The sequence below is a fragment of the Protopterus annectens genome, chromosome 7.part0 (genome assembly GCF_019279795.1).
Source record: "Protopterus annectens isolate FY-2018-M chromosome 7.part0, PAN1.0, whole genome shotgun sequence".
NCBI lineage: Eukaryota > Metazoa > Chordata > Ceratodontiformes > Protopteridae > Protopterus > Protopterus annectens.
In genome coordinates this window covers 1,978,506,380-1,978,519,398 of record NC_056739.1, presented here as the reverse complement: position 1 = coordinate 1,978,519,398, position 13,019 = coordinate 1,978,506,380, and the positions used below count along the sequence as shown (strand labels likewise).

Here is a 13,019-nt window from a genome sequence, read left to right as displayed (position 1 = left end):
CTGTATTGTTGTCCGCATATTTAATCTGGCAAAAATTTTACACTTGATGCCTTTCCTGACAGATGAAATCAGACAAGAGTCACCGGGGACTATGATGTTTGTGGATGACATTGTGATCTATAGTGAGGATAGGGAACAGGTTGAGGAGACCCTGGAGAGGTGGAGGTATGCTGTAAAGAGAAGAATGAAGGTCAGCAGGACTAAGGCAGAATGCGTGTGTGAATGAGATGGAGGACAGAGGAATGGTGAGGATGCAGAGAGTAGAATTGGCGAAGGTGGATGAGTTTAAATACTTGGGATCAACAGTTCAGAGTAATGGTGTCTGGAAGAGAGATGAAAAAAGAGTGCAGGCAGGGAAGAGTGTGTGGAGAAGAGTGTCAGGAGTGATGTGTGACAGACTAGTACCAGTAAGAGTGAAATGGAAGGTCTACAAGATGGTAGCTAGACCAGCTATGTTATGTGGGTTGGAGATGATGGCACTGACAAAGAGATAGGAGTCAGAGCTGGAGGTGGCAGAGTTAAAAATGTTAAGATTTGCATTGGGTGTGGCAAGGATGGACAGGATTAGAAATGAGTATATTAGAGGGTCACCTCAGGTTGGACATTTTGTTGACAAAACCAGAGAGGTGAGATTGCATTGGTTTGGACATGTGCTGAGGAGGGATGCTGGGTATATTGGGAGAAGGATGCTAAGGATGGAACTGCCAGGTTAGAGGAAAAGAGGAAGGCCTAAGATAAGGTTTATGGATGTGGTGAGAGAGGACATGCAGGTGGTTGGTGTAACAGAGCAAGATGTAGAGGACAGGAAGAAATGGAAACAGGTGATCCACTGTAGTGAACCCTAATGGGAGCAGCTGAAAGAAAAAGAAGAAGACAAAAGAAAAAATAGTGTGTTTTTTCTCACTCTTGCTTAGGGAAATAAGGACCTTAGATTTATTAACAAGTTTTAAGAGTAAGAAAGTAAATAAAAATGAATACTGAATATTATGAGGCTTTTTCCTAGCAAAAACATGTATGTCCAGTAGCAATTCTGCAGTTAGTTTTCATGTTTCCATGGAAACAATCTGATAAAGAAAAACTGACTGCCCAGTTCTCATCTCATGTCTTCATGGAAACAATCTAATAAAGAGAAACTGGCTACAACTGGGTGGAGAGTGATTCGCTGAAGAAAAAAAAACACTGAGAAGAGATATTGGCTAGGACATAATGTTCTCTGAAAGCATTCAAGGGTTTTCCCAGCTGGGAGAGCTATAAAGAAAAGACAAACCCAATTAGCACTTAGTACAAGCACAGGCTGCACCACGAGTCTAAGCAGTTCGGGTTTGTAAAAGGCAGATCATGTCTCGTAAACCTGATAGACTTCTTTGAAGCAGTCACCAAAGCCAAGGGTAAGGTAGTTCACACAGCCTATCTAGATCTTGCCAAGGCTTTTGACACCATCCCCCACTCTGTAATTATAGATAAACTCACTAAACTAGGTATAAATCCCTATGTCACAAGATGGGTTGCCAACTGGCTCACTGACAGAACCCACACTGTGAAAGTAGCAGACTCCAAATCCGACTTCAGACCAGTGACAAGTGGAGTACCACAGGGTTCAGTCCTGGGTCCTCTCCTGTTTGGTATCTACTTCTCTGAAGTACACGCTAACACAGAAAGTCTTTGGCTAATGAAGTTCGCAGATGACTGCAAACTAGGAGCCATAATCGAAACTCCTAATGATGTGGACATCCTACAAAAGGGCCTCGCACATATGCCTGGTGTCAAAGCCATGGCCTCAAGCTCAATGCCAAAAAGTGCATTGTCATCCCCTTCTGTAAAAACTCTGTACCCATGAACTACAACATGGGTGGTAGTATACTTAACACTGAAAGTGTGATAAGAGACCTTGGGACACAGGTGGACAGTAGTCTCTCCTTTGATAATCACATCACCACAGTAGTCAGGAAATCTTTCTACATGGCACATCTCATCACAAAAGGATTCTCATCCAGAAGAAAAGAGGTCATTGTTCCCCTCTACTCATCACTCATTAGACCCATTATAGAGTACAATGCCCCTTTTGGTATGTGCCTCAGAAGACATCTACAACAACTGGAAAGGCTGCAGAAATACCTCACAAAGAAGATTACCAGCCTTAAACAGATGCCCTATGCAGACCGTCTCAAAAAACTTCAGCTTTACTCCATCGCATATCACCTACTCAGAAGTGATCTCTGCCTAACATACAAAGCTATGTCAAACCCAGAGCTTTTGGATATGCTCCACTTAAAGAAATCCCAATCCCTCCGAGCTGCATGCTCTAGGGACCTAAACCTTGTCACCGCATTAAACAGAACATGCCGGAGGGATAGATTCCTGTCCCAGAGACTTCCCATACTCTGGAATAAACTACCTTTCTATATCAAACAAAGCTCCTCATTAGCACTCTTCAAGAAATATCTTGATGATTGGATGGTAAATAGGAAATTCACCCCGGGGATCACCTATGTGGCTCTGCTCAACAGTGGCACAAGAAAATAATTTTCTTGGGTGGCAAAAGCCAGGGTACCTTTTTGGCTGGGCTTGTATATGCCCCAGGGCCAATAGCCTAGTACCTACCTATGAACCTATGTAATCTTTCTTTTTCAAGTTTGTGAGTGTGACTGTCAGTTTGGGACTTTTGCTCCTATTAGGAGGGTGAACCCTCAATATTTGAAGATGTACATACTTTTGTGTATTAGCATTAAGTTAATAGGCTTCTAAGGGGGTATTGGGTGTGTGTATATTTATTTATTTATTTTTGTTAAAAGGCTTTCAGTAAAACAAAACATTTTGTAAGATGTGACATAGGCTCAAACAGATATGACAACAAACAACTGTATAAAAGTTCAACCTGTCAAACAGTGTATGCATGTAACACAAAAGCTGGAGCTAGACATTTAACAAAAAAGGTGTCATACATAAAGGTGAGTAACTTTTTAAAGCAATGATGCTTTCTGTAATGTCTTTAAATGTCAGTGGTCTCACAGATAAATGCAAAAAAGAAAGAGTAGTGAACTATGTTAAAAAAATGTAGAGTGCAAATAGCTGTGTTACAGTAGTCACAGAAAGAACTGAACGTGTGAATTTGATAAAGAAAGGTTTTCGGGAAGGTTATTCAGAGGAATACCTGGGACAAAGGAAAAGAGGGAGGAGTACTTAACATTAATTGCAAGTGGAGCTCCAATAGTGATAGAAGAGGATAAAAATATAATAATGGCAGCTTTGTAGTGCTAAGGGGCTACTGGCAAGGGAAGAAAATTATACTGGCATGTATTTATATTCCATCTAAAACTGCTACTTCAGCAACTTCTGGGAGAAATAATCAGTTTTCAGCAAGGAATATTACTTACAGGTGGGGATTGGAATTAGTTTTACAACAGTGAATATTTATTCTTGGGGGTCCAGAAGGGAAAGTATAAGAAAGGAGGGTAGATTTTTGAAGATATTTATGAAAATGTTTGGCATGGAAGATGTGAATTCAGTAATAGGAGTTCAGAGTGAATTTACATATTATTCCCCGATATATTAAAAACTGGGCTAGGCTAGACAAAATTAACATTTCACAGGAACATGTGTATTTAATTGAAGGACTTGATACACACCCAATAACTATTTCAGATTATGTGCCAGTAATAACTAATATAAAATACAGGGTAGTGAAATAAAAATGAGACACTGGTGCTTTCCCACCTATCTGTTGAAAAGAGTGGAATTTAAGGAATGGGTAGTGGAGATTATTCAGGAGTTCTTAGAGAAGAGAAGCAGAAAACTATAATTCAAAGTGAAAAGAGATTATGTTGAAACAGGAGGGAAGCTCAAGAAACTGGAAGACTGGGATTTTGGATGCAGGCCTTTAAGGAAAATAACAATAATCATACAGAATATTATATACGTAAAGTAACGGAAAGTATTCTAACAACTAAGGCTTTTCTTCATGGGAATGGAGAAAGGAGATTCTGCCAATGACTACAATTAGGGATATAGACAATAGGCAAGAGGGGGCTGGAATTTATTGGAGAAAACTGGCAAAAGAACCGATGTATTGGGAGCAAATAACTAGAGAGGGAAAGTAATAGAATGGAAAGAGGCCAAAAATGTATTTGGACTGCAGGTTAGGATTGCCTGCCTTGTCAAGGATTGATATCAGAGTATAGGGAAAGAGAAAGAAATAGGGAGGCCCTAAATGAAAGACCAGCACTGGTAGAGTTTTTAGTGGAATCTAGAATAGAAACTGCCATTAGAAAAGGAATAATTAGTAGAGAATATAAAATATTGCATGATAACTATAAGAATCAATCAGAGGAGGTTAGAAAGGATTGGGAAGAGAGAGTGGATAAGCAGCTGATAAAGAAACAAAGGAAAGATATATGTATGTCTCCCAAATATGCAACAAAATCTAGAAAATTTAGTACTTTTGCTTGGAAATGTTTACATAGATATTTTTATACCCCAAGTGGATTCCAGAGAATTTCTCTTCAGGTAGACAGCAAATGTTGGCAATGTGATGGGGAAGAAAGAGGTACTTGGGAACATATTTTCTGGGTGTGTGGTGGGTTGATGGACTTTAAGGATTCCCTGTGTGATGTAGTGTTGGAGATGCTGGGTGGATAGATTGCTCTGATGAAGGAGATGATTTTTCTGAGCTATTATACAGAATCGGAATTGCCTAAACATGGCAAGGCCTTGGTGTATCTAATTATGGTGGCTGCCAAAAAAGTAGTTAGGAAATGGAAACCAAAATCTAAACCAACTATATTAGAAGTAGTGAATATAGTAACAGGGATAAAACAACTGGAATTAGAGAAGGGTAGGAGCAAACTACATAGGAAAAATGGGAATTCTTGGAACAATATATACAGGGGAGGAATGAGGTTTAAAAGAAGGTGGGACATATGCAATGTTTGACTGAAATGATTGGGTAGATTATAAGGGCTGTATAATGTTTGCAATTGGGAGTGTCAGTATGGTTTGTGATGTAAAATGCTTGCAACTAGAATTGTGTCATTGTGGTTTGTTTTCATTTATATAAATGTATGATTGCCTTAATAAAGATGTTTCATGTTTAAAAAAAATGGCAGGAATTGAATAATTTATGCAATGTATAAGTTATATGATATATAGCAATATATGTGAAGTATTATGTTTGTTAATGTTAATTTGCTAATATAGTTTGATTCCTTTTGTATAAATGTAAAATTGCCTATGTCACAAGTGATAATTCAGTAAAGGTATTAAAAAAAAAGAATGCCAAAGGAGCTGTAAAGTAAGGTGTATAAAACAGTGGTGTGACCAGTACTACTGTATGGTATAGAAACTTGGGCAGTAAAGGCATAGTAGATGAGAAATCTAGAGGTGATGTTGATAAAGTGCCTGAGACAGGTGGTAGGGTACGCACTGTGGGACAGAAGAAGAAATGAGGACATAACAGCAGAAGCTGAAGTAGTTCCAATTGCAAAGAAAGTCAATGGTTTCCATACATGTGCAGGGAAAGCCAAAGACAATATGGTGAAGAAGATTTGGGACAGACATGAAAAAGACTAGAGGAAATGAGGACGTCCAACAAAGAGATGAATGGATTGTGTTAGGCATGACTGTAGAAAATGTAGGACAGTAGCACTGAATCAAGAAAGATGGCGACGGTTGATGAAATACCCTACCTCATGCAGAAAATGGGACAAAGGGGATTACAGTTGATGATGAAGCTATTAATGTTGATGATGACTATATGTTCATTGTCAGAGTCATGTGGCACCAGATCGGCTCCATCAGCTCTGGTGCTGGCTAGATTTCAGGAGTTGTCTTTGGCACAGTTGTTTCACCCCTCACTGCATGTACCTTCCTGTTTCCTCTACAAGTTCTTTCTATGCCCCTTAGTGTGCAGCTACATATTTGTGCTAGAATTCTATTTCCAATGGATTAAAACTAAAGAAGAAAAAAAAAACATATACACTAAGGAAACTGTCTCTGGAAACAAGAGGTTGCTTGTCATAATATGCAAGTGGGGATTATGGGAATCATTGCCTTGGTCTGTAGTGCTGCCATATTCACATCTCCATTACCTTCACTTGCTTACCTTACTGCCCACAAAAGAAGAAGGATTTATTTTTAGTATTTCTTAACAGACTGAATACTTATAGGTTATCTTTGACTGATGTTGTAGCTGGAAGTGAATCCCTTTGTTTGTAATAATGATCTTTGCTCTAGTACCTAATAATTCTTATAACGTTGAATATATTGTATGGCAAAAGGTATGTATGTGTAAAAAAAAAAAAAGAGGTCAAGGTAAAGTAGCAATTTCAGAGTTAGTATATGTTAGTAGTGGGCGTGTGGTTGTGCAGGTGGGTATTCACCTGCAGGAACAACTTTAAGGGGAACAACAGTTGCCAACATGTACTGTTCTCCTTTAGTTTTCTTGTTACTTTTGTAATTCTGGGAGTCAGATATTGAGTATCAGAATTACAAAAATGAACTAGAACAACTGTTTGTTTTGATAATGTACACACTGGTTCAACCTCAGCTACAATGCATGCCAAAAAAACACCATCTGGTACTCCACACATTGCAAATCTTATTTGAGAAGGTCATTAATTTCACATTTTCAGGGTTGCTTCATTTATAATGTGCTTTCCAGTTGTAGATCTTTTTTCCCTATACAGCTTAAGAGAAAATATAGACATTAAACTACCTGTTACTGAGTGCACAGAGTAATACTGCCTTTTTTTCCTTTTTGTGAACAGCATAGGGATGAGCCATGATGACGACCATCCAGAATGTTCTGAAAAATCCCATATAATGTCTGGAGAGTGGGTAAAGGGTAGGAACCCAGGTGATCTTTCATGGTCATCTTGTAGTCATGATGATCTAGCAAACTTCCTAAGGTAAGTTCTTGGGATATTTTTGTCCAAAATATCTGCTACTTCAACTGACTACTCTTAAATGGTTTCTAGATTCATGTTATGGTGCTTTTCTCCACAAGTCTTATTAGAACAAAATGTTTCCTTTGAGATAAGTAAAAGGTAAGCCGATTTCAGAATGATCTTCAAACTGAGAACTGATTACTCCATTATTTTCCTTCTGCTCTTATTTACTTTATATAGACAATATAAGGGACTTATTTTTGAATATGGAAACTGTTTCATACTTCAGGGAATGTATTTGCTCTTGAAAGATGTAAATCTATAGGAATATTTATTTTAACGTTTGTTTACTGGGAAAGTCCAACTTGGAACAAAGCCAATTATCAGTGGAGACCTGGGGAGAAACGTCCCAGATGCATGTCTTTGTAACAAGGGAGGAAAACGGAGCATCCAGAGGAAACCCACACAAATGCAGGGAGGACATAGAGTCCACACAGAAGGCACTCCAGCCAAGAACTGAACCGGAGAACCTCTTGCTGTGAGGCGACAATGCCACTGATGCACCACTGCGCCGTCCATAAATAGTTCTGTTTTTTTCTGTGTGGTATCTGTTTCAAGGTTAGTGTAGTCAGAAATACTGGTACACATGAATTTCATGGTATTCAGAGAACACAGATCCTGCTTCACCATTGAAGCCTTTAAGGTTATAGCTTCACTGAATTAGCACAGTCAAGATGGATTCATGTTTTTTGCCATTTCTAGACTTTCTGTTTTAAGTTGACCTGTGCACACTTCCCATAAAATTTTGTCCTATTTAAGTGCATGTATGCCTTTAAGATTCATATGCAAAATATCTTCATTCTGCCCTCATGAAATCATCAGGGACAAGGCAGTGCAGCTGAATGTCTAGCTTACCACAACTGAGATGGACTTACTTGGGTTGAAAGTAGGAATTTGTCAAGTATACAAGACTAAATGTCATCTTTGAGACTTCCTGTGTGGCATACAATATAGAATAATGCAGTGTTATTGAAGCAAATCAGTATGTTCACAAAAAACTCTGTAGAAGCAGCTCTAAAAATTCCAGCTCTTGAAGGGCGAATCCCAGAATGTAGCTATCTTCTGTGATGCTTCAAATGGAAACCAACCTAATAGTAGCACTCAAGGGGACATTTGATTGTTTTGATGGGAGAACAAGGACAATTCTCATTTTTTCCCTGGCAGTCAGAAAGAGTTAGAGTGGCATGCAGTATTCTCAAAGGAGAAAGTCAAGTCAAATAACCAGAGCAATTGCACCCTTTCTGTGTTTCATTCTGCTGACAAATGGTGGCCCAATATTAACATCCTTCTTTGTCACAGATTATTATTGTGTGCTTGAAGCAAATAAGTGTACAAGCACTGTCACACAAAAAAAGGCTTCAGCAGGAGATCGGAGGAATAAAATAAGTCCAGTAAACTACAAATTCAATAAACCGGTCACTGCAGTAGTCAAAGTAATAAACCAAACGAAACCTTTTATTGAAATTTAATTTGAAGTGCTTTTCATTTGCACGATGTGCAAACTTTCTCAGAAATAATGCTAACATTCAAAACACGTATAAATAAATTCAAATGTACCTAATTAACCTATCCAATTACAACAAACTTGATTTACCACCTTCTTAAAGGCACATTAAATGTGTAAATACTTTACGGTAGTAATAAACATTCTCCTAAATGTTAAAAATCTATCATCATGAGTATAAAACCAAGAAAAGGAAATATATGAATAAAATAAAATGAAATAACAATAAAGCTAACATATAAACTTCAATATTTGTAAATGCACAGAAAAAAAAACAGAGGTCCAAAAAATGCAAGACTTAACCTTTGTTACATTTGACCATCTTGGTTTCATGCCCAAGTCGGTTGATTCTTGCTTATGTATTGAGACTGATACTTTGGATTTGAACCTAGAGGTTGACCAAAATGTTTCCATTATTTGTAATGAGGTTATTGGTCCTATAGTTGTACCTACGATTGATAAACCTGTCATTATCACCAATTTGTCAGGAGATTTTAAAGTGTACAACTTTTCATCTGCAATTATTACCCCCGCTATTGTTGATTTTTTATCTAAAGGACACACATATGTTCCAATGCAAAAATTTGACCTAGTAAAACAATAATAGATGTTAAAACTTTCACTAGGAAGTTAAATTTCAACTTAATGATGGGAGGCAATATTGATGAATCACACACTGACCCATTTAGCATTTCCAGAACATACAACCCTCCTTTGCACCCGTTGTTGCAAGTGTTCGAACAAATGTGTGAATTGGACATTGGGCAAGGTCTCAAACATGGATTTAGTACTAATAGTAATTACTACACCAACATTATAGATAAGCTCACCAGCTTAAATATAAACCCCTATGTCACTAGATGGATTGCAAATTGGCTCAAGGACAGAACCCACATGGTTAGAATTGCTGGGGCCATGTCAGACTCCAAACCAGTTACAAGTGGTGTCCCACAAGGCTCAGTCCTGGGACCTCTCTTGTTTGGTATATATTTCTTGGAGGTACAGGCCAACACGGAAGGACTGTGGCTGACCAAGTTCGCAGATGACTGCAAACTGGGCGCCATAATCGACTCTCCAGCCGACACAAGCATCCTCCAAAAGGGCCTCATAGAAACAGACAACTGGTGCCAGAGCCATGGCCTCAAGCTAAATGCCAAAAGTGTATTGTCATCCCTTTGGCAAAACAAAGTGCCCACAAATTACCACATAGGTGGTAATCCATTAAGTACGGAAGAAGCAATTAGGGACCTGGGGACCCAAGTTGATAGCAATCTCTCATTTGACAACCACGTGGCCAAAGTGGTTAGAAAAACATTTTATATAGCCCACCTAATCATGAAGGGATTCACATCTAGATCAGGGGACGTCATCGTGCCTCTTTACTCATCCCTCATCAGGCCCATAATTGAGTACAATGCCCCTTTTGGAATGTACCTTACCAGACACCTGCAGCAACTGGAAAGACCCCAAAAGTACTTCACCAAGAGGATCAAAGGGCTCAAACAGATGCCATATGCTGCCCCGTTAAAGAAACTCCAGCTCTACTCAGTGGCATACCCCCTGTTCAGAGGCGATCTGTGCCTGACGTATAAAGCCATGTCCAACCCGGAATTAATGGACATGCTGCACCTCAGAAAATCCAAATCCCATCGAGCTACGCGCTCGAGAGACTTGAACCTCAGCACTGAAATAAATAGGACATGCTGGAGGGACAGATTCATAACCCAGAGGCTCCCTTCACTCTGGAATAAAATCCCAGTCCAGGTTAGGCAGAGTCCCTCATTGACTCTCTTCAAGAGGAATCTTGATGAGTGGATGGGAGATCGTAGGTTTACCCCGGGTATCACTTCTGTGTCACTGTTAGACAGAGGCACAGTATACTAACCTCGAAAAAGGGCATAGCAAAATAAATTTAAAATGGGTGGCGAAAGCCAAACACATTCTGGCTAGGCTTATAAATGCCCTAGGGCAGATAGCCTAGTATGAACCTATGAACCTATTAAAACTGAATGTGAATACCTTGACTACATCAAATCTCAAGACATTTGTATTTGTAAACCTGACAAAGGCGGGGGTCTTGTTTTCTTCGACAATACAGATTATTATGAATGTATGGCTAAATTACTAGATAGCTCTGCTTATGTATTGAGTTCACGATCAGAAGTTAATAGAGCGTACAGTATAATTAAGAACAGCATAAAGACATGTTTATAGAGGCTAGGATGGAACAAAATGTTTTTAACTATATGTCCACTTTGTACCCTAGGTACCCCTACTTGTTCAGTATACCTAAGATTCACAAAGATGTGACTAATCCTCCTATGAGACCACTGGTAGATGGACGTGGTTCAACAACATACCCTTGTGCCAAAGTTGCTGACTCAATACTGCAAAAATTTTTGACACATGAACATTAAATATGTAAAGATTCATGGTCATTCCTCAAGAAAATAGACAGTTTAGAATTTAATATTGATTACAATTTCCTTACAGTTGATGTGAAGGATTTGTACACATGCATTCCTCACGATACAGGAATAGAATGGGTGAGCTCTGTGCTAAAGAAAAATGGGGCCACTAAAAGTGAGATAGCATTGGTTATTGAACTATTGGAGCTTATACTTTACAACAACTTTTTTATGCTCGGTGGCAACTTTTACTTGCAAAAAGTTGGTGTCGCCATGGGTTCCCCTTGCAGTGCAAATATAGCCAATTTAGTAATGGCCTATTGGGAATCAGAATATGTGTTCAAAAACATAGGTCTTAAGGACCACATAGTTTTTTATACACGGTACTTGGACGATATTTTTATTCTGCTTAATGGTGATGTCGAGAATAGCAGAATGGTCTTGAACCAATTTAATGCTTCTACTCAATTCTTGCAATTCACTTCCACATATAACACGGAAGTTATAGTATACTTTGACATTTGGTTATCTAAGAATAGTGAACTGAGTAATTACATGGCAAAAATCCACAGGAAAAACACATATTCCAATTCATTCTTGCACTTTTCAAGTTGCCACCCATATCACCAGAAGCGGCCAGTTATCAAGGGCCAAGTAGTGAGGGCTGCACGCATAGTGAGTCAGGAAGCAGATTTTGGGGAAGAGTGTCAATTACTGAAAAGTATGTTTTTACATTGTGGGTACCCTGAAATTTTGATAGATGACTTGATAGACGAGGTCAAACATAAGAGATTAAACAGTGTGTACAAACCTATCCTGAGTATTAAATATATGCAGACGCAGCAGGTAACAGATTTCGATGTAACATTGTCCAATAATACGGACTACACCTCTGTTACATCTGGCAATCCTGGACCAAAGTTCATTACTACATACAATATGCATAGTCACATCTGTATAGACATTATTCAGAAAAATTGGGGTCTGTTTAAAAGCAACCCCAGTATTTGTGCAAAAATGGGTGACAACCCCAGTGTTATATTTAGGAGGGGTAAGAATTTGAAATCACTGCTTGAACAACAACGTCACACTTACCCTAAAGCTGCAGGGATGTACAAATGCCAAAGTTGTAATTTTTGCAAGTATGTAGTAGAGGCTAATTTATTTACTGTGCAAGGCAATCAATATAAACTAAAAAGGAGGTTTAACTGTAACTCAAAATTGGTTGCTTATTTAGCTAAGTGCCAATGTTGTCCTGCATTTTAGGTAGGTAAAACGGAGCGGAGGCTCCGTGAAAGAATATATGAGCACCAATATGCTATCAGTAGGAAGAAGCAGGACAACGCACTAGCTAAACACATTCAAAGTTACATCGAACACAGTTTTAAATTCTCGATTATTGACCAAGCTTATCAGGACATAAGGGGTGGCCCTTCACCGTTACAACTGGAGGAATTAGAGTTAGCATGGCAGAGTAGACTAAATGCATACAATTTTCCTGGCTTGAACAAAACTTGTTCTTTAAGCAGTATTTTGAAATTGAAAAGTTTAAAGACGTGATGTAGAATTGATGGTTTACCATCTCGGTATTAATTAATGAATTTACGTGCATTTACAAATATTGAAGTTTATATGTTAGCTTTATTGTTATTTTATTTTATTTTATTCATATATTTCCTTTTCTTGGTTTTATACTCATGATGATAGATTTTTAACATTTAGGAGAATGTTTCTTACTACCGTAAAGTATTTAGACATTTAATGTGCCTTTAAGAAGGTGGTAAAGCAAGTTTGTTGTAATTGGATAGGTTAATTAGGTATATTTGAATTTATTTATACGTGTTTTGAATGTTAACATTATTTCTGAGGAAGTTTGCACATCGTGCAAATGAAAAGCGCTTCAAATTAAATTTCAGTAAAATGTTTCGTTTGGTTTACTTTGACTACTGCAGTGACCGGTTTATTGAATAAAATAAGTCATTTAAACCCAGAGAATTCAAACTATCTTTTTATAAATTACAAGAAAAAAAGCAGTTGGCAGGTTGCCTTACTAAGAAGGAAGCTTCTATCCTGTCTTTTGAAGGCATTTTAAGAAGGAAAATAACACATTTGCTATTGTATCCGTGCAAAATATTAACCTATTTTGTCTTTATAGTTGCTTCCCTT

The 13,019-nt window shown here is 38.2% G+C and overlaps 1 protein-coding gene across 2 annotated transcripts in view; it reads left to right on the top strand.

Annotated features, from left to right (window-relative positions):
- Positions 1-13,019, top strand: part of ADAMTS17 (ADAM metallopeptidase with thrombospondin type 1 motif 17) — a 3,302,852-nt gene that overhangs the window by 1,585,491 nt on the left and 1,704,342 nt on the right. For both annotated transcript variants that reach the window (XM_044078403.1, XM_044078402.1), the window contains exon 9: positions 6,762-6,902. In XM_044078403.1, the coding sequence (XP_043934338.1) occupies positions 6,762-6,902 (141 nt within the window). The remainder of the gene's footprint in view (positions 1-6,761; positions 6,903-13,019) is intronic.